This window comes from Ovis aries, chromosome 2, assembly GCF_016772045.2.
Source record: "Ovis aries strain OAR_USU_Benz2616 breed Rambouillet chromosome 2, ARS-UI_Ramb_v3.0, whole genome shotgun sequence".
NCBI lineage: Eukaryota > Metazoa > Chordata > Mammalia > Artiodactyla > Bovidae > Ovis > Ovis aries.
The window spans coordinates 14114185-14141264 of NC_056055.1; the positions used below are offsets into that span (position 1 = coordinate 14114185).

The 27080-nt window shown below is 44.7% G+C and overlaps 1 protein-coding gene across 22 annotated transcripts in view; it reads left to right on the plus strand.

The window, feature by feature from the left end:
• Window positions 1–27080, plus strand: part of EPB41L4B (erythrocyte membrane protein band 4.1 like 4B) — a 143685-nt gene that overhangs the window by 100805 nt on the left and 15800 nt on the right. For 5 of the 22 annotated variants that reach the window (XM_042242908.2, XM_042242911.2, XM_042242912.2 and 2 more), the window contains 7 exons: window positions 1251–1369; window positions 7653–7778; window positions 8676–8746; window positions 11853–11951; window positions 18147–18336; window positions 20314–20391; window positions 26304–26420. In XM_042242908.2, the coding sequence (XP_042098842.1) occupies window positions 1251–1369; window positions 7653–7778; window positions 8676–8746; window positions 11853–11951; window positions 18147–18336; window positions 20314–20391; window positions 26304–26420 (800 nt within the window). The remainder of the gene's footprint in view (window positions 1–1250; window positions 1370–7652; window positions 7779–8675; window positions 8747–11852; window positions 11952–18146; window positions 18337–20313; window positions 20392–26303; window positions 26421–27080) is intronic. The other 17 variants (XM_060408963.1, XM_060408965.1, XM_015092996.4 and 14 more) reach the window with 7 other exon arrangements.

Consider the following 27080-nt stretch of genomic DNA (forward strand, 5'->3'; position numbering starts at 1 on the left):
GATTTTGTATCTGTTAAAACTAATTAAAAATGTGGGCTTGGATTTTGTATGCCTGTTCTTTCCTTTTTCTAGAAAATCCTTTTTATTATATTTTACCAAAGAATTTGTGTGTGACAGGAGGTGGGGGGAGAACTTGTTCTTTATCACATGTGGTTTGAACAAGTGCCAAGATAGAGGTGAGAATCAAGAGGCTTCCATTCTAGTTCTCATGGTTGAGCCAAGTCTCCTCTTGGATCCAGGGTTTTCTCAACTATGGAATGGGGTGGAGGGTATTGAGATGGTGGCCAAGGGCATCTTACAGGTCTGATATTTCATGAGTCTGTGGCTGGTGAAAAGGATGAGCCACTGAGCCTTCACCTGTAGACTGTGAATAGCAATTCTGGGTTGGCTGAGCTAGAAATGGTGACTCATCATCCACTTTGGTTTTGAAAAATTGATCCTATCCTCACTATCCAGGCCAGAATACTGGAGTGCGTAGCCATTCCCTTCTCCAGGGCATCTTCCCAACCTAGCAATCAAACCCGGGTCTCTAGCATTGCAGGCAGATTCTTTACCAATTGAGCCACCAGGGAAGCCCCCATATACAATTAAATAAACCTTTGGTCACTCGTATTTGGAATATCTGTACAGGTGTCTGTCTCCCAAATGGACTAGAATTGTGTCTCATTCATCTCCTTATTCCACCTTCCCAGATCCCAGTTGCTGTCAATGCCTGGCACCAACTTTAATATGTAATGAATACCAAATGTTTAATGAATATTTAATGTACCCACGGATAAAAACAAGCTAGTGGGAGGAGTGGTGGTGAACTAATCCAACATACAATGAATTTGATTTTAGAAATATAACATGGTTTTTAAGAGCACATTCATCTGCCTGTTAGCCTGAACACTAATCTTTCCAATGTGCATAGTGCTTTTCCATTCATAAAGCGTTTGCACATGAATTACCTCACTTAATAATCACAGCAACCCTGCAAGGTAAGTAATTTTGTTTTCATTTGAAAATGGCTCAGAGGCTCAGAGAGGTAAAGTAATCTTCCCCGGGTCACCCAGCTCACATATGGGGGACTTAGGCCTTGAAACTTTGACCTTAAAATGTTCCCACATCCCACCTGCTAGTACATCCTGAGAGATTCAAGCTGCCAGAGGAGGAACCAGGCAGCAAGGCTCTGAGGGTTGGTCTCTGGCAAGTGTCTTGCATCACCTATATCCCTCTGCCCTTTCAACCTTTCCTTTCTCACTTTACAGAACTGAGTCCGGGAACACCTGCCCTTTTCAGCGAAGCCGCTGCCCATCTAAAGAAGCTGGAACTGGAAACCGTGAAGCCTGCTGGACCCTGGCCTGCTCTGCACATCAATATAAATAAGGTGCCAAGGACCAGAGCTGGGTGATGCACGTGGACCTGGGGTTCACTCACACCTCTCATTATGACCCCGCCTGCCTCTTAAACTATGTGCCTTTGTCTTGGAGGGATTTCTACTCTAGCCCTCGGGACATTTCTGCTCAGGCACGTCTCTTAGGAGCTGAAATTCACTTATATTCTTTAGGGGTGGATTACAGCAGTAGGGGCTGCCTCTGGTGCTGAGCCCCTCAGCCAGGATCTGTTCATGGTCCTCTCCATCCTTCTAACTGAAGTTCCTCCAGGGAAGCCTCCACATTTACCTCTTTCCGGTTTTACTCCTTGGTATTAGTCTGCATGGGCTGCTATCACAGATTGCCATAGACCAGGTGGCTTAAATAGCAGACATTTATTTCTCATTGATCTGAAGTTTGGGAAGTCCAAGGTCAAGGTATGGATGATTTGGTTCCCTGGTGAGAGCTCTCTTCTTGGCTGGGAGCCAGTTGCCTTCTCACTGCCGGAAGAGAGGGCTCTTTCTTCCTCTTCTTATAAAGCCATTAAGCCCATCATGAGGGTCCCACCCACGTGATTTTATCTCAGTCTAAGTACTACTTCTCAAAGGCTCTGTGCCCAGATCCCATCACAAGGATTGTTAGGACTTCAACATATAAATTTGGGGAGGACACAGTTCAGTCCATAGCACCCTCTGTCTCTCTCCGACAGCACCTGGCACTTCATAGATATTCAGTGACTGTTTGCTAAAGGAAGGAAGGGAAGGATTCGAGTGGGGAGGGAGGGGCACTTCCCTGGCTGTCCAGTGGTTAGAGCTCCACACTTCCATGGGGCATGAGTTCAATCCCTGGACAGGGAACTAAGACCCCACATGCTGCGTGGTGCAGCCAAAAGATAAAAGGCTGGCTTAAGTATTTTTTAAAAAATCAAAAAATAAAAAAGTAGGGAGGGAGGTCTTGAGGAAGGGCCTGGGCGAAAACCAAGTTCCCTTTTGGCTAGACCTGTTCTTATATCCAAATGGGCAGCCTTATAAAAACCAAGTTATATCTTAGACCTGTAGAAAGCCAGTGCTGGATTCAATCTATCATTTACTTCAACCTTTTCAACATCTCAGACCCGAGGAAGGGACCTGGCATTCTTGAAGTCAGAGAGCGGCTGAATCCTTGGACCTGACTCCCAGTGCAGTGCCCTTTGCAGTCCCACATGCTTCTTCAGTTTCTACCCTAGGGTTGCTCGCCTTAGGCTTTAGTGCTATTTCGGCCTGATACGTTGGAGGAGAGGCTGTCCTGTGCGTTGCAGGATGTTTTGCAGCACCCCTGGCCTCTACCCTCTAGGTGCTAGTAGCAACCCCCTATCCTGGCATGACAACCAAAATTGTCTCCAGACATTGCCAAATGTCCCCTGAAGGGGAAAATTGCCCCTGGTTGAGATCCGCTGTTGCTTACACTTTTTAAAATCCTTATAGGAATAGTCTTCTTTACTCATGGATCGTTTTTTCTAACCCCAGTGCCTAGCTTTGCCTCTTTGTAAGAGGGAGGTAACAATTTGGGATTAATTAACAATATCCCTTTAATTATTAATTAAATTATTTTAAAATTATAATTGATAGTTATATTAACTTAATTATACATTAAATTATTAATTACCAACATCACTTTGCTGACAAAGGTCCATATAGTCGAAGCTGTGGTTTTTCCAGTAGTCATGTATGGATGTGAGAGTTGGACCATAAAGAAGGCTGAGCACCAAAGAATTGATGCTTTCGAACTATGGTGCTGGAGAAGACTCTTGAGAGTCCCTTGGACTACATAGAGATAAAACTAGTCAATCCTAAAGGAAATCAATCCTGAATATTCACTGAAGTACTGATGCTGAAGCTCCAATGCTTTGGCCACTGCTGCGAAGAGTCAACTCATTGGGAAAGACCCTGGTGCTGGAAAAGATTTAAGACAGGAGGAGAAGGAGGTGACAGGATGAGATGTTTGGATGGCATCTCTGACTCAGACATGAGTTTGAGCAAACTCTAGGAGATAGTGGAGGACAAAGCCTGATGTGCTGCAGTCCATGGGGTCACTAAGAGTAGGACATGACTTAGCAACTAAACAATAACAAACTGTTAATTAATTATTTGGAAGATCTGGCCTGGAAAGCTCCCATTCCTTACCCAAGTTGATGAACATGGGAACATTATACTTCCTATCTGGGCTGTTCCTCCACCCTAGACATCCCTCTAGTCTACACTAGACTTCCACAGTTTCTCAGAAGACCCTCCATCCCCTTGCACCCACCACAATAGGGAAGCCTTAGGTCCCTCTGATCACTCTTGAGCCCCAACTTTAAGATCTTGTTCACCTACTTTTTCTTCAGTACTACCCTCAATGATAGTCGGTTGGAAAAATAATTCTTCCTGCAGGATGGCACTTATATTCATTCAGTCAATACATCTTTATTGAGCAGGCTTGTGCTAGCTGTTTGGAGTCAGCCTAATGGATTATGTGCCTGGGATTGGTCTTCTTTCTCTTAGTCTCCAGGTTTCAACTTTTCTTCTGCACTCCACACAATAAATCATTTTAACAGGGGCTTACCTGGAGCTTGGTAAAATCAAAAATATTTTGCAGGAAAGTATAGCATACAGTAGCAGAGAACTCACAAGTTGTATGTAATTTGTAGTTGCTGTGAATCTTGGTGGGACATTAACAATCGTGGCTTGCTCTGGGTTAAGGTGTAGCTGAGGCAGCTGTGAGTTATTGAGCACTTGCCATGCACTTGGGGCTTCCCTGGTGGCTCAGATGGTAAAGAATCTGCCTGCAAGGTGGGAGACCCTGGTTTGATCCCTGGGTCAGGAAGATCCCCAGGAGAAGGGAATGGCTACCCACTCCAGTATTCTGGCCTGAAGAATTCCGTGGACAGAGGAGCCTGGTGGGCTACAGTCCATGGGGTTGAAAAGAGCTGGACACGACTGAACGACTAACTTTCACTACTCCCATGCACTCAAGCAATAATGCCCCTCTTTTCTCCTTCATGTGAAGAAATGGATCAATGAGCATGGAGAAGAGAGTTATGCCAGATAACCATGACTTTGTCCTAACACATAGGCAAGTATATGACTTCACACTATGATTCCTTATCATTAATAAAAACAGTCCTTGCAACAGGCATCATAAATTATTATGATACCACAACTGGGAACCAATGGTTCTGATGGCTTTTAAGGTTTTTTTCAGTCTCAAGAATCCTCTGATTCTTCTAAGGTCTGGATATGTTAATGGTGAGAAGACATTCTGATTGCCCATTTCCAAAGGTGCGCCCAAAATTGTCACAGACATTTGAATTTCATCAGATTTGAAACATGTAAACAATTTGTATCAGTAGTTGAAAACTGCATCTGATCACTTCTTTATCCCTGAATGACATCCTTAAACAGAAGGGCTATTTACAATGACAATTATATCAAAGCCCAATGACCATTCATCTGTGTGTTTTGAAATCTGAATTTCCATATTGAATGATACAACCTCTTTTTACAATTCAAACTGAATGTAAAATACAAAATATGGTTACACAAAAGAGAGAAAGCACAACATTCTTGGAGCCATCCTCCTGGCTGGAATTATAGTCTTGCTGTAATTCAGATGTTTACCCCTCATAGAGATGCCTTTTATGCAAACATAAATGCAATGATGATACTCAAGTTTTCCAAAATTTATATTGGTTTTCACCTGAGTCAAGTCATAGAGCTGAACAGTAGCTCCTGCCTGGTCAGATAGAGCAAGAATAAGCCAGCTTGATGGAGAAGGCAGTGGCACCCCACTCCAGTACTCTTGCCTGGAAAATCCCAGGGACGGAGGAGCCTGGTAGGCTGCAGTCCATGGGGTCTCAAAGAGTCGGACATGACTGAGCGACTTCAGTCTCACTTTTCACTTTCACGCATTGGAGAAGGAAATGGCAACCCACTCCAGTGTTCTTGCCTGGAGAATCCCAGGGATGGGGGAGCCTGTTGGGCTGCCATCTATGGGGTTGCACAGAGTTGGATACAACTGAAGTGACTTAGCAGCAGCAAGCCAGCTTGAATTTTCTATCCAGAAAGCAGTACAGAATTGCTAAATTCAAGGGGGAAATCAATGCTAAATTCTCACTGATTTCTTATTTTAGCAGCATTCTGTTTTCTTTTCAAAGTGGGTCTTTGGTCATTACTGTCAGTATAGCTATATCCCCTTAAGCAATCGTCAAAAACCTCGAATGGGCTTTAGGACCAGTTCAATTCTTGTATTCCAGCATATCATTCCAAAAAATCAAATCTAATTAAAAATTAACTCTTCATACACCTGTGAAAACCTCGTGGTTCAGTTTAGTTCAGTTCAGTCGCTCAGTCGTGTCTGACTCTTTGCGACCCCATGAATCGCAGCACGCCAGGCCTCCCTGTCCATCACCAACTCCTGGAGTTCACTCAAACTCATGTCCATCGAGTCGGTGATGCCATCCAACCATCTCATCCTCTGTTGTCCCTTTCTCCTCCTGCCCCCAATCCTTCCCAGCATGAGAATCTTTTCCAATGAGTCAACTCTTCACATGAGGTGGCTAAAGTATTGGAGCTTCAGCTTCAGCATCAGTCCTCCCAATGAACACCCAGGACTGATCTCCTTTAGGATAGACTGGTTGGATCTCCTTGCAGTCCAAGGGACTCTCAAGAGTCTTCTCCAACACCACAGTTCAAAAGCATCAATTCTTCAGCACTCAGCTTTCTTCACAGTCCAACTCTCACATCCATACATGACCACTGGAAAAACCATAGCCTTGACTAGACGGACGTTTGTTGGCAAAGTAATGTCTCTGCTTTTCAATATGCTGTCTAGGTTGGTCATAACTTTCCTTCCAAGGAGTAAGCATCTTTTAATTTCATGGCTGCAGTCACCATCTGCAGTGATTTTGGAGCCCCAAAAAATAAAGTCTGACACTGTTTCCACTGTTTCCCCATCTATTTCCCATGAAGTGATGGGACCAGATGCCATGATCTTAGTTTTCTGAAAGTTGAGCTTTAAGCCAGCTTTTTCACTCTCCTCTTTCACTTTCATCAAGAGGCTTTTAGTTCCTCTTCACTTTCTGCCATAAGGGTGGTGTCATCTGCATATCTCAGGTTATTGATATTTCTCCTGGCAATCTTGATTCCAGCTTGTGCTTCTTCCAGCCCAGCGTTTCTCATGATGTACTCTGCATAGAAGTTAAATAAGCAGGGTGACAATATACAGCCTTGATGCACTCCTTTTCCTATTTGGAACCAGTCTGTTGTTCCCTGTCCAGTTTCAACTGTTGCCTCCTGACCTGCATATAGGTTTCTCAAGAGGCAGGTCAGATGGTCTGGTATTCCCATCCCTTTCAGAATTGTCCACAGTTTATTGTGATCCACACAGTCAAAAGCTTTGGCATAGTCAATAAAGCAGAAATAGATGTTTTTCTGGAACTGTCTTGCTTTTTCGATGATCCAGGGGATGTTAGCAATTTGATCTCTGATTCCTCTGCCTTTTCTAAAACCAGCTTGAACATCTGGAAGTTCACGGTTCATGTATTGCTGAAGCCTGGCTTGGAGAATTTTGAGCATTATTTTGCTAGCATGTGAGATGAATGCAATTGTGTGGTATATTCTTTGGCATTGCCTTTCTTAAAAAAATGGCAAAAACAAAAAGGTGGTACTAGATTATTGACATCTGAGACAGTCTACAGTGAGGCAACAGATACAGATTTCTTATTGAGAATCACAGTTTTCAGCAAGATTATTGTAAAAATACAAACGACCCTTGAACTAACAAGTCACAGAAGATCCCCTGGAGAAGAAAATGACAACCTACTCCAGTGTTCTTGCCTGGGAAATCCCATGCATAGAGGAGCCTCGTAGGCTACAGACCAAGGGATCACAAAGAGTCAGACACAACTGAACAACTGAACACACACACACTCACACACACACACTCACACACACACTACATGTCACAGTATGTGACTCAGAGTTTGAGTCCTGGTTCTGCCACGGGCTCTGGCTGCGTGAATCTGAAAGAATCTTCTTGGACCTTCCCAGTCCTGTGACTCATGAGCTTCCTACCTCTTCCTCTCCCTGCTTCACATGAGAAGGAGAGGATGTGCTTGTGACTCCTTGGCAAATAGTGAAAGCACTGGTACAAGCATAAGGAGTTGGTGACAGACTTGTTTCTGTGTTATTTGCACTGATGATTGTTGGGGAGGATTAATGTTTGTGTTTCTTTAGTTCTTTGTTTACCATTTGTTACATGCATTTTGGTTCATCTCAGGCCGAAGAGAAAAAAGTTCCTGAGAAGACTCTTCAGACTCCACTTTTGCCATCCCCTGTGGCTGATCACGTGAAGTGTAACATTTTGAAGGCCCAGCTGGAGAACGCGTCCCGAGTGAGTGCCCAGGTGCGTGCCTGCAAGCCTTTGATTTTCTGTTGTGAGGTTTCGTCAGTGACGTGTACAAGAGGTGCTCTGGGACTGCTGTGTCAGTCGGGTCCAGCCAGGACATAGGAACCACACCTGTTATGTGAACAGAACTTTTAATATAAAGAGTTATTAACCAGTGTAGTTATTGGGTTGGCCAAAAAGTTCATTTGGGTTTTTCATAACATCTTAGAGCAAAACCTGAAGGAACGTTTTGGCCAAAGCCCAGTAATATTTGGGGAAGTGAAAGGGCCAGCTCTGTACCCCTTGGAGGGTCTGAGGGCCGCTGGCTGCTAAATCTCCTGTTGATCTCCAGTGTGAGCTCAGCCGGCCTGGCTGGCTGAGTGGGTGTCCTTCCATCCACACACTTCTTTGTGGGACTCACTAGACGGAGGAGGACGAGGCTTCTTTCAAAATCATATGATGTGACTCTTCCCAGGCTTGTTTCACTGATGTGAAAGGACAGATTCTAAACTCTTTTGAAGGCTCTAAGTGCTATGTGAGCATGGAGCTGCTTATTATTCCTGACCTAAAAATGTGAGGTAGGGAATTAAACTGTGGGTTTGACTTTTCCTACACCATCCTTTTCTCATTCAGTCCTGAGCTGGCACATAGCAGGTACTCGATAAGAGTGTGAATGCAAGCATTGATTGTATTTGAATGATTAAGTGTTAATCCCCAGATGGGGAATGACTCAAGAAAATAGTTTTTTGTTAAATAAACACCGGAAAAAAAAACAACTGGTTATTCACTGAGTACCTGATGATCCACCTCTTTGATACGCCTTCACATTTCTATAGTCCTTTGAATGTAGGACACTTGGGAACATTTTTGCGTGCCAAGATATTAAGTTTTGACTAACCTGCCTGTTTTCTTTAGCAGGTTGGAAAAGAGGAATCACCGTTTGTAAATATTAATAAGAAATCCACTCTTCAGGACGCTAATGTAAGGTCTGTTGCTTCTTGTTTGAATGGGGAAACAATAGTACCATCAACATTATTCTCAAAACGTTACTCATGAGGGGATTTGATAATAAAGTAGAAGGCAATGGCACCTCACTTCAGTACTTTTGCTTGGAAAATCCCATGGACAGAGGAGCCTGGTGGGCTGCAGTCCATGGGGTCGCTGAGAGTTGGACACGACTCAGTGACTTCATTTTCACTTTTCACTTTCACACATTGGAGAAGGAAATGGCAACCCACTCCAGTGTTCTTGCCTGGAGAATCCCAGGGATGGCGGAGCCTGGTGGGCTGCCGTCTATGGGGTCACACAGAGTCAGACACGACTGAAACAACGCAGCAGCAGGGAAGAAAAAGAAAACTGAGAGAATGTGAGCCTGAAGAGAGAGCGAGAAAAAGACTGTCTCAACTTCCTTTATGTCTCAAAAATGCCACTTACTCTGTTTTAATATTTCTACCTGCTGTATTAGCGAGTCACTTTGATTTGCTTCTCAGGCATGTTGACCTGACCATGTCAGTTCCCTGTTTAAAGTCAGGGTGGAGTCCCGACTCCTTAACAGAGCAGAGGGAGCCCTTCGTGACCTGGCTTCTGCTCACTGTCTCAGCTCAGTTCAGTACTCATCCCTTGGTCCATTATCTGAGCCCCTGGAAGTACTAGAGTCACAGATGTTCTTTAAAACCTCCAGACCACCACCAACCCGAACCCAGAGAAAAACCTTTCTTTCCTAATCTCATAGAAAGTAGACACTCTTCACCTCTCTGTGAATAACTAGCTATAGATCATGGCAGCCCCATGGACACCTTGGCAGTCTGCTAACACTGGTGGGATCTCCCTAGGATAAAGTTTCCTAAAATGTGTCCAAGGAACACTACATCAGTATCTTGTTAAAACCAAAAACTACAATCCTCCTCCAGACATTTCAGATCCTTTGGTGGGAGGTAGGGCCGTTTTGGTGAGGGTAGGGGTGTTGTAGTGGGGAAGGGCCAGAAACAAGAATTTCAAAAAAACACCTTATGTAATCTAGGAAACACTACCCTGGGAAATTCTTATACTTGATGCTAAAAATAAAAATGAATATTTCTCTATGTTATCTTATGATGCCTAGTCCATTTTCTTGGTATAAATTTGTCTTACTCCAGAGACAAATACCCAGCTGTCTCTTGGACTTTTTGAAGCCTTAATTCATCTCTTCCAACCCTACCCTGCTGCCCATTTCATCAGTTTTCCTATCTTGGTTAATGTCATTGTGTGTGTGCACGTGTGCACAGTGGCTTCAGTCATGTCCGAGTCTTTGCAACCCTATGGACTGTAGCCATCAGACTCCTCAGTCCATGGGATTCTCCAGGCAAGAATATTGGAGTGGATTTCCATTCCCTCCTCTGGGGGATCTTCCTGACCCAGGGATCGAACCCATATCTCCTGCATCCCCTGCATAGCAGGCAGATTTGTTACCAATGAGCCACCAGGGAAGCCCCAAAGTCATTGTTACCTACCTGTTATTAAGACCTGATGCCTGGGAGTCCTTGACTTTCTCCTGTTCATGCCCTCATCTAATTGGTCACCAAGTCCTGCCAATTTGACTTTCGTATTATCTCCCATGTCCATCCCCTCCTTATCATGACCCGCTTCCCAACCTACCCCCAGCCCTCACCATTTCTCATCCTGGATAACCACTACTACAGTTTTCTAAGATGCTCCGTCTGGCCTGTCCTCACCAGCATCCTTTGTTGCTCTAAGGGCCTTCCTAAAATGCAAGTCTGACCACTTGCAAGTCATGCCACTCCCTTGCCCAAAACCTTCAGTGACTGCCTTTGCCTTTATATGAACAACTCAGCTTGAGGCACCTCATGCCGGGGCCCCTGGTTTCCCCTCTGGTCACAAGCCCCTGATCTTCCCCTGGAACTTTACCTTGTTGCTGTTCAGTTGCTAAGTTGTGTCTGACTCTTTGCGACCCCGTGGACTAGCACACCGGGCTTCCCTGTCCCTCACTGTCTCCCGGTGCTTGCTTGGATTCATGTCCATTGAATCAGTGATGCTGACTCTGCCTTACCCATCAGCAGATCTGGGTCTCCACTCTGTCTCCCACCTTGGAAGTCTTCCCTCCATCTGGTTAAGTCTAAACCCCTCCTTGAAGCTTTCCAAACACCGCCCATTCCACCCCAGCAGAGTAATGTGCTCCCCTGAGTTCTTCCAGGGACTGCATTCAGTTACCTCTGGGGGGGGCCAGCTTGAGGAAGTCATGAACCTAGAATACGCTGACTCTATTCCATGTTTGCTCATTTATGTTTCTTTAACATTTATTGCCACATACCTATCACCACCAAATTAGGCACTCAGCAGAAGGGAAGATGGAGGCCCAGACGTGTTAACTGACTTACTAGAAGTCTCTTGCTGAGAGTCTCAGTTTGTTTTGATGTCCATTGGTCCCAGAAAGTAATTACTGGGGTTTTTTTTTAAGTGAAATCACTCAATCATAAAAATGTGTCAAAACTTTTCCTTAAAATCACAGTTAGGAGTAAGCCCATTGGTTAATTGCATTGTTTTCTAATATAAAAATGAAACTTAATTTTTAACATTTTAATCTGGACATAGAACTAAAATGTTTTAGAGTGAGTCCTAAAGTTCTCCTGATGATATATTTTTTATATGAACTACTCTATCATTCTTTATCTATTTAAAAAATGTATTCTGTGTTATGTTTAAAATCACATAGATACAAGATTACTTACTTGGAAGTAAAAATAGGCTATCCACAGGTTTCCCTTTACTCGTTTCACTGGCAAAACCTGGTTATGAACAAAAACCTAATATTGGGAAGGGAGTGTTTTGGGCAGAGAAATTTCATGTGATACCCCAATCATGTTCAGTTCCTGCTTGCTGTATTTTCCTCCTTATCATTTTTTTTTTATTTTGGCTTTTCTGTGGCATTTTTAAATAATTATATGTAATAGGTAGAGTGAAGAGGAGGAAAGAAATGGCTATCTTGACTATCAGTGTTAGTAAGGCATAAATTAACTGAGAAAGCAGTCCCTACTGTCAAAACCAGACCATAAACCTCTTTGTTGGTGTTGTTCTGCTCTTCTGATCTGTCTCTAGAAGTCCTATTCCTATACGTGTGGAAACTACACAACCAGCTATGGAAAAGCCGGAGATCAAGCCTCCCCGAGTGCGGAAGTTAACAAGACAGTACAGTTTGTGAGTTCCATGCTGCAAGTTTTTCAGTTATAACAACAAAGGCGATGCCAAATGTCCAGTTGTAAATGCTTCTTAGCCCTTCACACCCCTCCCAAAGGACCACCTCAAAAATACAGTCTATTTTCCGATGTAAGTCATAATGGCGCTGGATCTTTGTCCCTGAAAACATGTCACGGGTGCCGTAGGCATTCTTTATTGACTGCTTTAGAACAAATTACTACAAGATTTAGTGGCTTAAAATAGTCTGCAGTTATTTTCTCACAGTTTCTGTGGGTTGGGGTCCAGACATGACTTAGCTGAGTCTTCTGGGTCAGAGTGTCTGTTAAGGCTGCCCTCAAGATATTGACAAGGGCTGCAGCCTCATCTGAATGCTCACTCATACAGTGTGGGGCAGAACTCAGTTCCTTGAGGATTGTTGGACTGAGGACATCATTCCTTGCTGGCTTTTGACTGGAGGTTGCCTTTAGTTCCTAGACATGTAGACCTCTTTCACTTTCTCTGAGAAAATACACAAGAAGAGCCAGAAAGACTTCTAGAAAGGCAACATCACAGCCTTTTATAACCTAATCTCAGACATGACATTTCATCCCTTTTGCCCTACTCTTCATTAGAAGCAAGTCACCAGATCCAGCCCTTAAGGGGAGGAGCTTCCTCAGGGACACAGATAGCAGAGGAGGAACATGGGAAGTATGTCGAATGCTGGCTCGGTTGTATCTTAGTGAAGTGGTGGCACTGTCTGTCAAAAGAGCCAAAGCTGATCCCTGAGCAATAGGAAGAGCTCTATTCCTGTAGGAATTTCCTGGTGGCTCAGTGGTAAAGAATCCACCTGCCAATGAAGGAGACGTGTTCAATCCCTGGTCCGAGAAGAGCCTTGGAGAGGGAAATGGCAACCTACTCCAGTATCCTTGCCTGGAGAATCCTATGGAGCCTGGCATACTATAGTCCATAGAGTCGCAAAGAGTCAGACATGACTTAGTAACTGAACAACAACAAATTTGTGTAGGAAGAACCACATTCCTGTAGAAGAATCCCATATTCCTGTGGGTGAAGCCATATTCCTGTGGAAGGATCCATATTTCTGTAGGAGGAGCCATATTTCTGTAGGAGGAGCCATATTCCAAAGTGTGCCAGAACCAGCAGGACCTGTCCAGTTCTGTTGAACTTATCACAAGTTTCCTAATTCCCTTGCGCACAGGGACATTCTAGGCACTGTGAGGGAAGAACAAAGTGACTTTGAGAATTCCCATGCAAGGACTTAAATTTATGAGAGGGAAAGACAGATTGTAAATAATTTTAATCCAAAGAGGGCAGGTAAATGCTGCAGTTAAATGTGGTGGTACATTAGTAAAATAGCAATGGTTGTTCCCATTTCCTGACCTCAGCTATGTCCCAGGTATCATGTCTGGATATATAATTGGTCAGAGAGGTGCAAGGGGATCTTTGGGTGCAGTGCAAAGCATGGGGCTCTGGAGTTAGAAAGGCTTCTTGTTTACTGTCATAAACTCTTGGGAAAATTACTCTTTGAATCTCTCTGTAATCTGTAAAATGGACAGAGATTTTGCAAGGGTAAACATAAGATAATGTGGGTAAGCCCTAGCAAGGGACCTGGCTGAAGGATGAGTTAGTTCCTGTTGCTTTCTTATTATGCACCTGAAGCCTCTAAAAAGGTCAAGTGTAGGAGGTACCAAGACTACAATGTATAGGACAAGGAGCAAACTGCAGCTGCGGTTCTCCAGCCGTCAGCTCTGGCCTGCCGCTTGCACCTTGTAAAAAGGAGAAGCGGGGCTATTTCAGGACAGACGCATTCCACCTCATTAGCCTTAGTAGAAACTTCTGGACTGTATAGCAGCTGTATTTCCTAGGAAAGTCAACATGAGAAAGCTTCAGATGATTAACATTCCTAATGATCTCTAGGGGACAGATTAACCAATAAAAAATCTGCTTCCCAGAGGATAAAGCTGGCAAGATTAGCCTTTCATTTTACATTTCGAAATTCAAAATGTTATTATCACCCATTCAGGATATGTAATCATGTTGGAAACAATGACTATTACATAGCCTGGAAGGAAAGAAAATTTAACTAATTCACCAAATTGCCTCTTTTAAGGAAACCCTTTTTGAACCTCTGATTTCTTGTGTATTTCATAAGATACCCCAAAGTGTTCTGGTTTGAAAATCAAAGAATGGCACCGTTTTCCCCATTAGTAGTAAATAGCAAAATTAACAGATGGGATGTTCCCAGTTTTGCATTTTCATCCCATAAATAGTTCTTATATTGTCAACACTAGTTACCACTACTTTACTCATCTCTTCCACTCACAGATATTGATGAAGTTAATAAACACATGGTTAAGGGATGTAGATTGGAAAAATTAAGATTTCTCATTCCCTGAAAAATAATTCTGCATCATTATTTTTGACATGTGGGGAGGTGTGTGCCTTTTTTAGTGGTTATAGTATTCCTGGTTCCTAGGGCAGAATTATATGTGCTTGTTTGGGTTTTAGGCTACTTCATCAAAGCATCATGATATTTAGGTTCTCTGAACAGGTTTTCAAACTGCCACTTTCTAGGATATAAACAAAAATCTCAGCTATGTTCTTTTCTCGAAATACGACATAGGGAGGAAAAGTGTGACTGCTGTGTTTAGAGTGAAGGAATTAAACTCTGCAAAGAGTTTAAGGCAGGCAAAAGTATATCTTTATATTGAGATCAGCTGGTATGTTTAGAAAATGATGATCTGCTTAGTTTTCCCCCATAAATTGAACTTTACTATTCATTTAGATATAGTGTAGGGACTTCCCTGGCTCTCCAGTGGTTTAGATTTTGCCTTTCTATGCAGGGGGTGTGGATTCGATCCCTAGTAGGGAAGCTAAGATCTCACATGCCTGGCAGCCAGAAAACCAAACATGAAATAGAAGCAATATTGTAACAAATTCAAAAAAGACTTTAAAAATGATCGACATTTTTAAAAAAATCTTTTTTAAAAAAGGTAAAAGTAAACATAGTGTAAAAATCTGAAACTATTCAGGCAAGACAAAAAAATCCAAAGAGAAAATAAACTAATCCCCTAAAATTATACCATCAAAAATAACCAATGTTCACCTTTATGACTAATACTCTAGACATTTTTCTATGCCTTTCTTTAAAACAGAAAGGAATCATTTCAAAGAAAAGAATCATACCATATGTAAAACTTTACTTACTAAAATGTTTCATGAATTGACTTTAGATACCATGTGTTCATCATACATCACATTGATAACATAAGCTATCTGGCATGGCCCAAGACCTTAGGTATGCTAAGCCACTTATTCAGCAGGATATCCCAAGGGTCCAGGGGTTCTCTCAGGAGCTTGTCAATGACCAGTGTTTCCTTTGGAATGTACAGGGTTCAGGCAACTGGGTCTCACTGGTTTACCACTTTCCTGCACAGGCAGGAATCTGGTTGGCAGCAGGCAATAGGGAACCTGTCCTAATTTCTGTAAGTTTGAGAAAATACTGTCCATGCCAAGAGTGGACGATTGATGGTGCTTCTCTTTGCCAGGATGATCAGATCAGAAAGGCTTCCAGCCTTGGCATACCTTGTGAGAAGTCAAGCCTTCCCCATAAATTCAGGCTCTGGAGATGAGCCCTGGATGCCAGCCCAGACTTCTCCTCCCTCATGGTGACTTCCTGTCCAGTGTCCTTTCCATCATGGGTCATCCCGTTTGATCAGAGAGGGTCTAAAATCAGAAATACTTGGCCCCAAGACAATTGTGCCCAACTCCTCCTTTATAACCAGTTTATCACCAAAGGGACAGTTCCTGTTAGACCATAAGAGGAGTCTTTCATTCAAAACAGTAGGTTTCTACAGCTCTTATATTTACCCTTCTATGGGAGGCTACTCAGAATAACATCCCTTGGTTTGGTGGTTCTCAAAATGTTAAACATAGAACTACTTATACAACTCACCAATTCCCCTCCTAGGTAGAATTCCAGTCCAAAAGAGTTGAAAGCAGAGATTCAAACAGATGTTTGCACACCACGTTCATAACAATAGCTAAATGGCAGAAACAACCCAAGTATCCATCAACAGATGAAGGGATAAACAAAATATAATCTATCTATACAATGGAATATTATTCAACCATAAAAAGGAATGAAACTTTGACTTATGCTACAACATGGATAGATCTTGAAAACATTATAGTAAAAAAAAATAACCCAGATACAGAGAAGTATTTACTATATAATTTCATTTATATGAGGTACCTAGAGTAGTCACATTCATTCAGACAGAAAACCATGTTGAGGAGAGGTGTAAAATTTCCCCTTTTCCCTTTCTGAGTTCTTGTGGCCAGACTAATAATAAAATAAGAAGACAGGTTATTAGGAGAACAGGAAACAAGTTTTAATTCATGCACATGGATATCTCATAGAAATAGCACCTAAGAAGTGGCCAAAGCAGGCAGCTTTTGTACTTTTTAGACAAAGAAATAAAAAATTTGTAAGCAATTGACAGGATAAAGAAACTTAGGTATCGGGTGCTCAATTAGTGAAGAATATAAACAGTTTGGACTTGGGGAAGTAACTTAAAGAAGTAGCAAGGTTTGTTTATATAGACTTCTTGGCCTAAATTCCCTATCTCTGTGATAAAGGGGTCTTTCTGCCTAGGAAATGGCAATGCACTCCAGTACTCTTGCCTGGAAAATACCATGGACGAAGGAGCCTAGTAGGCTATAGTCCATGGGGTCGCAAGGAGTCGGACACGACTGAGCAACTTCGCTTTTTTTTCTGCCTACTATAGGGAGTACACCTTTCACGTGAGAGATTTATATCCTGCTTTCAGGGAGACAGAGAGGAGGGTCAGAGTGCTGGTGGCCATTTCTTAAGTAACTTAATTCAAAATAATCAATATGACAGATGGACAGAGCTTTATACCACATAACAAGCTGAAAGGAGAAAGTCTGTCAGAAAGTAAGGAACAACTTTCTGCAATACTTTACGTTATAATTTGACATTATGAAGAGAAGAAGAAAACTTGAGACCCTCAGCAGAATCTCAATATTCTCTTGGAAGCCAGTACAAACTATATATAAACATTCTTCAACCTCTCATGAAATCTTTATTTTCGATTTTCTGCTTATTCCCTTGTCCTCTCCCTAATCATTTTATCACGTGCATCCTAAGACCATTGCTCTTCCACTTCCCATTTTCCAGACTGTACTTGTAAGCACTCTTTGAAGGGGAAAAGAAGCACAAAAATGCAAATATTTCTCTTACAAAACCCTTGACATCATACTGAAATCCTCACGTTGAAATTTATGTACCTCGGTACCAGTAAGTTTTCTTATCCCCACATAACTGCTATTTTGAAAAGAAACACTGAACACACAAGGTAGGGAGTACAAACTATATTGATAAATATTTATTTCTGATTTAAATGCCAAAAGTCATTACTCTTTCTGACTAAATGCCAAAGGACAAAATTACCCTAAATTGTTTCTAAAATGCAAATTTTCATAACTAGGATATTATATCTCATAGTGAATGCATATTTTATTTAATGGTAAAAATATCTCTTACCTGATTAATTAAAAAATCCTGTGGACATTTCCAGAAATAAATTTTCAGTGATGGTGGTAATTCAATCTTTCCTTCAGGGTCTTCAAAAAATGCTATGTAAAAAATGTATTAAGTTTTTTCTCCATATAGTTTTATTAAGATTAAAAACTCTATCCTAATAAAAAAATCAATATGCTACTGTGGCATATTTGGGGGTGGCCCCTGAGCCCCAAGGGCAGAACAAACATTACCTGGGACTACAGGGAGGAGACCATGGGGAGATATTGTCTGACGAGTACAGAGTTGCTGTTGGGATGATAGAAAAGTCTAGGGTATAAATAAAGTAATTGCTATCCAACATTGTGAATATCTAAGCCACTGAATTATATGCTTACAAATGGATAAAATGATAATTATTATGTTATATTTTTATATTAAAATTTGTTTTTCATCCCTTGGCAAGTGACAGAAAATCCAGCCCAAGTTTGCTTTGGCTAAAGGTCGATATATTGGCTCCCGTAAGCTGGACATCTGGTAGACATCTGGGGAGAACCCCAACCCCCAGCCTAGCTGTCCCAGCCCTCCCCACCTACCTCCACTCCCCACGGCCTGTTTATTATTGTAATGAGCAGAGCTTCATGTGCTTTTAGTAACCGCAGTGATGAAGACGACCTCCCTCCAGACCTGGCTGAGGCAGTGGGAGCGACCACAACTGCACCCGCAGCTGCCACCACCGCCACCACCACACAAGCCTCAGTGCCACTGCTGTCCCCCAAAGTCCACAAGATCAGCTCGCCTCAGGGCTCAGAAGGCAAGGGCCAGCTGTCCCCAGGGGCCAAGGTACGGGAGAGGCCCTGAGGAGGAGCTCTTCTTGCTGCAGTGTCTGCGTAAATTCCGTGTGTGGCATCTGTGTGCGTTTGAGCTTTGTGTCGTCAACTCTGGGTGCTCCTAAAACAACAGTAACAACCACGTGTTTTTTTTTAATATAATCTGTCCCTGAAAGATAACCATGTATGAGAGACAAATAGTATCATATAAAAGCATGTGTTCTGTACTTAAAGGGAAATTTAAGAGATTTCTGAGGGCAGTTTTGGTTTTAAAATATCATCCCTACGAACACTATTACTCCACTGTGAAGACAGAGAGTGAGAAATGGCTTTTTACCCGCCAAAATGGAAAATCTGGAGAAGAAAAAACCTAGAAGTATCCCCATCTCGTTCCTTATGGGAGATAGCCTGTGTTGATAGTTTGAAATTGGTTAATATTCTATCTGTCGGCTTGAAATTTCAGGAAATTGCCAGTGGTGTGAATGGGCTGACAAAGGTCTTACACAAGACATTTCTCTTGGTTTTCTTTGAGTGATGCTTGGTTGCAGTCACTCTTCAGTGATTGGTCTTGCTCTCCAAGCAAATGCTGGGTCAAATGTTGCTTGGTCCCTGGACCCCACTGAGGAATGCTGTGTGCATGAGGCAGGGGCCCCCCAAGGCAAGACCAGAGCCATAGAGTCTATTCTCAGTTGCTCCTTTCAAATACCTATGTCTGCTTTAAATGAGCAGTCACTTCATGGACCTTGTTTCTCTGAGCCTCAGTTTCTTCTTCCCAAAAATGGGAGTAAAATCTACTACCCTGCTCAACCCATGAGTCCAGTGGAGATTAAAGTGCTTGTGCAAACAGGATGCCCGAGGCTTCTGCGGCTCCAGGGAGCACGATTCCCAGTAACATCAGAGTAACAACAGTCTAGGCACATCCCGCATGCCTCGGGCAGTCTTTCAGGGTCTCCGTTCCTGGGGGTCTCTGGGAATATCTCCATGTTCCTTAACAGAATCCTGGCTGGACCCCCTCAGCCTGTGACTGGCCCAGACTGAGGCTCCCTGCTTTTCTGTAGATCACCTCCTGGGAACTGAAGTCGGGTTCCCCTCCACTATGCCAAGTTCCAGCACTGCTTTGTCCCAAGTGCGGACACAGGGTCCTCTCTACGGTCCCCCAGGCCGTAGGTAAAACCACGTGAACACATTTACGAAACAGAAGGGAACTGGGTTGGAGATGCAATCAGCATCCTGTCAGAGGCCACAGGGCTCCCTCTCCTGGCCAGCTCTCTCCTTAGGGCTCTGCTTGCACCAAGTTAATGAGATTTGAGACTTATTTTTTCCCATATAGGGCTTCAAGGCCCCCATGCTGCTGAGACTCCAGGGCAAGACAGAAAAAATTTTTCCAAAAAATGAAAGATCCCACCCTCCCACCAGAAAGCTTTTCTTCACTATTGTGCAGATGAGTTTAGTTTCTTGAGGTCTTGGCCCCCTGGATCCAAGATGGGGTCTTTTCTTTCTCTTTATATATTCAAAGGACTCTTTGAAGTATTTTTCCCCCAAAGGCCAGTCAAAGAGCACTCAGAGCATTTAATAAAAATTGTTTGCAGCTTCAAAAAAGACAGTCCCCCTCCCTATAACCTGTTTCTACCCATGAAGATGTCAGAAAAACTGGGGTTTGGTCTCAATATTTTGTACCCTGCTGAGCAAGAGAACCATGAAGTAGGGGTTGGTGTAATAATGAGTTCAGTGCTAGCAAGTGAGGGGAGGAGAGAGGTAGGGAACACCTGTATTTTCTGATGAAATTCCATGGTCAGTCGAGAGCCAGCACTCACTGGGATATTTCTGTTTTCCAATTGTTTTTATTTTTTAATTGGAGGATCATTGCTTTACAATGTTGTGTTGATTTCTGCTGTATAACAACGTGAATCAGCTATATGTATACGTACACCCCCCCTCTCGTGCGCCTGCCTCCCACCCCTAACTGGGATGTTTTTGTCTGCCTCTGTAGAGCCCCTCTAACCGCGGAGGTGCCTTTACCTTGGAGCCGGGGGATCTCCTGATGGATTTCACGGAAGCCACTCCTCTGGTAAACTTTCCATTTTGCTAAAACCAGAAAAGCCGCAGACCATAGACATGTCTTGGCAGTGGGACGGATGGACAGAGGTGGGCATCACCGAGGGGAAGGCTCTCCCTCTTGTCCTGCTCACAGCCTGGAGGCTCAGGGTCAGCTTTCTTCCAGGGTTCAGGCGTCAGGAGTCCCTCCACCTCCCAGAGCCCCTAAGGGAGGTTGGTATCCCCTTTCCTCTGAGGGTGGCAACAGGAGCCGCACCCCACCTGTCTGCTGATCCTTGAACATCGTAGGGCTCCTCCACGCCTGAGGCTCGGGTTCTCAGCTTCCTGGGCTGCGCCCCGCATGCCTGCCATGGGGCATCTCTTGCTGTCTCTTCCAACAACATGCTCTGGCCTAAAGCACCAGCTCAGGGCCTCACCTTGGCTTTCCAGGCCCCTTGTGCCTCCCTACCATTCTATATCCTCTGCAGACAGGTCTCTCCTTAGGGATGGGATTCCTGCAGGAGGGAAAGCCACTTGGGGGAGGGAGCACTGGACCAGGAGTCATGCAGATCAGAGCTAGCTCCAGTCTCTGCTCCTCACCTTAAGATCCTGGCCACTGGATAATTGCTGCCCCATCTTCTGTCCAATAAGGATGTCATTGTTTGCCCTGCTTGCCTAAAGTATGATGAGGATCACACAAGAGAGAGCCCCACATAGAAAGCAACATAAATGTGTATAAGATATTGTTAATATCACTAGATGACACAGGCAAGATTGAATATAACTTTGGCTGGGCTTAGCCTGATACCCAAGGGTACTGGAGCATAAATCATGGTTGGCAAATTTGCCCTGTGAGTCAAAATATGAGCCAAGTGAAAAACTGTCTCCCGAGAACTGATCTGTGTGTCTGGCTGTGTGCGAGGCTCTGGGAGCAGTTAGGGCAGCTGGAGGCTGGAGGGGCTCTGGTTGATAAAGGGTCAGAATCCATAGGAGAGCCATGTGCAGAATGCTTGGGGAGAAGCCAGGTGGCACGTCATTCAGAACAGGCTAGTTGGATGAGGGTGCCCTGGATGGGAAGGTTTTCTGGGCAGCTTTCAAGAGGGGACATATGAGGCCAAATGCTGCACAGGCTTTAGGAATGATCACTGTTCCTGCCTTGGCTGGCACAAGGAAATCACTTGTGATTTCTGCAACTGTGCATCTCATCTGGTGAGCTGGTACTGTCTGAGAGCTTTGAGTCAGCTCCTTCGGATAATGAGCTGAGAGCTGACCATGGGTGATGCCCAGCTCAGGAACCTGCAGAGTTACTTCCTTCCCATGTTCAAGAACATGGAGCTGGTAATTCATGCCCTTCTTGTTAGACAGATTGCCAAGATAGGGTAACCTCCAACAGGGAGCTTACTCCCTGTCCCCAGGACACTCTGCCTGTGTCTCTGGGCAGCTCTGACAGAGCTCTGAAATAGGATCCAGGTGCTGCACTGCCCAGCCGTGGGACAAGACACAGCTACTCACTTCACAGCTGGCGTCGGCAGGGAGTATCTGTTCTCAAGATGAAGCATCTTTGTCTTGTTTGTGCAAATTTGAGGCACAGGTACATGTTCACAAAGCACATACACACACTAGGTGTGCTGGAGGGCTGATATTTCTGGTTTTACTTCAGTTCAGAGTCCTATCTCTGAGAGTGATAAAGGGTCCTAGAGAGGAAGAGGGGCTCCCGCTGCCTGCTTCTACCTTAGTCTGGTCCTCTTACTTCCATTTCCTCCATCTGTTCCTCCCACCATCCCAGAAATAGGAACTGGAGCCCTCTCTGCCCTGTTGCTAGGGTGATGGAGAGGCGTGGCTTCTGTATCTCCTAGGATAGCCAAGGAAAGACTAGACTTGGGGTCTGAGACTGGACAAACCTCCTAAAGCCACATCACTACCCTGGCTCCTTGGACTAGAGCTGGAAGGACAGGGAGCTGGCGAGAGAGGAGCGGGACAGATTTTCTGAACTTCATTAAACCAAGACACTTTTGGAGCTAGTTTAACCCTTATGACTTTTGACCCTTATGATCCAATCTCTGCATAGAATGAAGTATGGTCCAAACAGCCATGAAAAAAAAAAAAAAAAATTCAGTCTTTAACTGGCATCTCTCAAAATAATGAAAGAAGATTAAATGAACACCTCCCAGTAACAGTTCTCAAATCTCTTTTTGCTTCTTTCTTAATTCTCTTGTACCGTGCACTGCCCTAAGGACTTGCAGCCTCAAACTTGCCACAAACACATGCTTTCCAGCTTTCCCCCCTCATTTCCCCAAATCTTCTCTTCTCTAATCTCCGGCTGTTTGGTTGTGTGGCTCAGTTTAGCCATCCAGGTCCTGCAGCCTCTGCAGCTTTATTGTCTGCCCATTCCTGGAATCTGCATCGCAGACTCTTTGCGATCAGATAAGAGTTTCTGCCTGGGAGGGAAGCATGGGGGCGTGGGGATGGGAAGGGAAGAAGGCATGTGAGTACAGACAGCACCCACTCTCCATCTGGCATTCTCATCTGCTGTGCACGGGGGTGTGGGTGTTGGTCGAGTGAGGGGAGGCGGAGGGAGGGCATATGGACACACGAGTCGTGTTGACCTTGGGCTGCATCATCCTATCTGCTCCAGGTCAGTCACACTAGCTTCCCTCCCTAGGTAACAAAGACCATGAACACCCACACCTCCTGCCTCTCTGATGCTTTCTCTTGGGGTCTTGTCCCTCCCTGATCTCCACACTTCAGGCCCACTCACCCAACTGCGGAGCCAGTCAGGATCCAGGTCCCCTCTGGGTCAGGGAACATCAATCAGGGGTTCATGGGTCAGGGAGGAGATGGTTCAGCCAAAGGAAGGCTGTGTAGGGCCCAGAACGGGCCCTGGGTTGGGGATCAGAAGGGTTGGTTTTCCATTTGTCTCAATAACTTAGTTTTTATTCTGACCCTCATTCTAGCAGGAGGGCTAAAGCTTAATCTCAAGTCAAATTGGGTGCCTCTTCCAGTCTCCCTGGGGTTGTGTCCACGTTCATCAGGGCACAGGGGAAGTGAGGGAAGTCTCTTTAGTTTGTGAAGTCACCTGTTGGCTGGTGCATCTGGGACACCCTCTGCTTTGTTCACACCCCTTTTGTATGATGGAGATCACAGAGCTTCTGGGATGTGGACCTCCCTGCTAGGGTGCAGGTCCCCTCTGCTCTTTTATTTTATTTTTTGAGGAGGAGTCTTACAGGTACATTTATTCATGCCTGAGGGCAGTGGCATTGCTGCAAGTCACCACAATGTCCCATAACACAGTCAAACAGACATCTCGTCCAAGGAAAGCTGGTTAGTGATAACCATGAGCAGGTGTAGGACTGGAAGCTTCCAAGGCTTTACTTCTTTTATCAACACTCCTGATTTTATAAACGATTAAGCCCACCAAACCCATTCCTACCCACATCTGGTAAACTTGGATATAGTAGGTCTTCATGGGGATCCAAACATTCTTAATAAGGCTTTGAAGCATCTTGGCATAGGACCAGCGGCTCAGGCAGCGCCTACTCAAAATGCATCAGAAAGGACACTCCCCTCTGCTCTTTCATCCTTGTCCCCCAGCCTCCATTAGGAAATGAGGGGGCACAGAGCCCCTTTGCTCAGCACTCACTCATGTCTACCCCTCCTCCCTTCCCCTGTGAATTTTCTCACCTATCCTCAAGCTGGCAATCTCTTTTGAAAGCTTACACATTTTAATCATCATTTATCTATACCTAAACCTTTCTATTCTCCCAAAAGGTCAGATTTTGAAACTCAGAAGCCACTCAGAACCTAGCTGTGTGAGTGTAGAAAAGACCCTAGGAGGGAAAGAAATACCAGAAGAAAATATAAATGGTATTTCAGAGTAGTATCCTATTACACGTGTTATCTTATTTCCTATTCATTTATTACGAGTCAGAAGTGTGGGAACCTCAAGGATGTTCTTTTGTTTAAATCTACTCAGGTGCATTTAAAAATCTGAGTTCTAAATCTCCATTTAGAGAGGTCAGAGATGCTTGTGGAATTGACCAACATTTCTTTACCACTAAATCGGATGCTAGACAAATAGGTCATCCATTATAATCTTCACTTCAGACTCTGGTGGCCAATACACATTTTGGCCTCAAGGCAGAATGTCCCTGTTTCCTGGTGATTTGTGCCTTAGATAGCGTCCTGTGGAGCATGGGATTTGTCCTGAGGACCAGAAGGGGAGATTTTAAGTAGGCTGGTAAAGCTTAACTGCAGGTGACTAATGTGGATGCCCCTGTTTCTGAAAAATGGACTTAGAAACAATATCCGAGAGGGTCTCGACCCATGGACTTAGGCTTTGCAAATGTCATTTCTGCCTCTCCCACATCTGAATAATAAAACAAGGCTGTGTTGAAGGCCATTGGGAATATGGCTGTAAAAGCCCCTTGGAGATTGTCTAGGACTGCACTATCTATGGATGGCGTTAGATCCATCTGGAGATGAAAAAGAAGGCTGCAACGTTCTTGATAATTTTTCAGTGAAACTTTCCCAGAGGCTGTCCTTGATCCATCATGGCAGGATCATAGCAATGACTTAAGTAAATGCTCATGTATTTGTTCTCTGGAGTGAATGGTTCTTTCCTAAGACTCACACTAACCCTGTCAGTGACTCTCCTAACATCAGAGCTTTCTCTCCTCACCGTCCTCATCCTCACTAGTACAAGCTGTTGGATCTCTGCTGGGTGCATGGCACTGTTTAGCGCTGGGGCTGGGTAACAGGACATGGGAACCCACTCCAGGACTCTTGCTTGGGAACCCACTCCAGGACTCTTGCTTGGGAAATCCCACGGACAGAGGGGCCTGGCGGGCCACAGTCCGTGGGGTCGCAAAAAGAGTCAGACACGACTCAGCAACTAAACAACAACAACAAAACAGGGGAACCCAGGATCCCAAGTGACATGGCGTTTTCTCACAATGCTTGGTACCTTCTAGCTAAGCAGCAAGGCTCCCCTTCCCCCGAGTGCCTAGACAAGACGCCAAGGCCTGGGGCCATAGATGTGGGAGGGGGATCATGGCCAGCACGTCTTCTGAGCACAGATAAAGAGCCGTGACAGATGCAGTCTTGAACTCTGTATTTCTCCTCACTGATGTACCTCTTTCTTGGAGCTCTCTACTCACCTATCCACTGTAATGTGGATCCTTATTTAGCAGAGTATAGAGAAGGCAATGGCACCCCACTCCAGTACTCTTGCCTGGAAAATCCCATGGATGGAGGAGCCTGGTAGGCTGCAGTCCATGGGGTTGCTAAGAGTCGGACATGACTGAGCGACTTCACTTTCACTTTGCACTTTCATGCATTGGAGAAGACAATGGCAACCCACTCCAGTGTTCTTGCCTGGAGAATCCCAGGGACGGGGGAGCCTGGTGGGCTGCCGTTTATGGGGTTGCACAGAGTCGAACACAGCTAAAGTGACTTAGCAGGAGGCCACTGGGCATGGGAGGCCGACGCTTTCAAGCGCGTGGCCATTGCTCATTTTGCCCCCACGGCTGTCTTCATCGATTTCTCTGAGCTCTTTCTGACTTGGCCTGGGCAATGCTTTAGCATCCTCAACAGCATACTGGTCCTGTGCGGTTGGCGCAGGAGATGGCCCCCACCTGCCAGTCCTGGCAAGAGAGTTTTGATGGGTCCTTCTGCCCAGACAGTGGAGCAGACTGAGGAGGGCCGGGGAGGAGGAGAGAAGGCGGAGAGAAGAGAGAAGGCGGAGAGAAGAGGGAAGCGGGAGGGATCAGAAGTCAGGTGGCCAGAGGCTGGAAGGAGGCTGTGGGTGAGGCTGGCTGGAGAGCAGACTGGAGTTGACAAATCCATCTTGCACTGTGCTGTCTTTCTCTCCTCCCCCTCCCTTATCTCCTCCCCCCCTCTCTCACCACCTCGTCCTCCCCTTCTCTCCTCTCCTCTCCTCGTGAGCAGGCAGAGCCCGCCAGCGCCCCCCACTGTGCCCACTCTCGCTGTTCTCCTCCACTCTCTCTCCCCATGAAGGAAGAGACCACTGGAGTTTGCATGCACCCTCCAATCAAAACGAGGCTGGTAGGTACCCTGGCAGGGAGAGGGGCCTGGCCAGGAGAGGTGAGGCGGGCAGGAGCACCAGGCGGCAGCCCCAGGGGTGTGCACGAGCACCGGACCCCGGAGGAGCCCGGGCCACAGGGGCTGTCTTTCCAGGATGGACGCAGCGTTTGGAGTCCAACCAGCCCTGGTCAAACTGGGACTCACGACTGTGGTCCCAGCCCTTTCTCTGTAGGTCTCAAGAACTGTGAAGAGTTCATTTTCCTAGAGCCATGATGTGCATAGATGCTTTCCGCAGAGAGAACACTGGTAGTTGCATTTCTGTTGCAAACAAAAGCTTTTAACTTGTCTTTTCCTGCTGTTTATCAAGATGACGATATGAGAATTACGTAATGACTTGAAAGGAATCTCCTGTAATCCCAACCTGGCACAACATTTTTTTTTCATTTTTGCATGTTTCCTTCTAATATTTATTTATATTCACTCACAGTTTTACATAGTTAAATCATAGCATCACCTACTATTTGCCTCTTTTTGCTTAATGTTGTATTGCTTCTAGCTTGCTCTTGGTACCACATTCTATGTATTCCATCAAGTGAATGGTCCATCATCTACCTAACAAACTCTTTCCTGCAGGACGTGTGCTTTGTTTTCAGTTTGTCACTGTTCCAGGGAACACATATA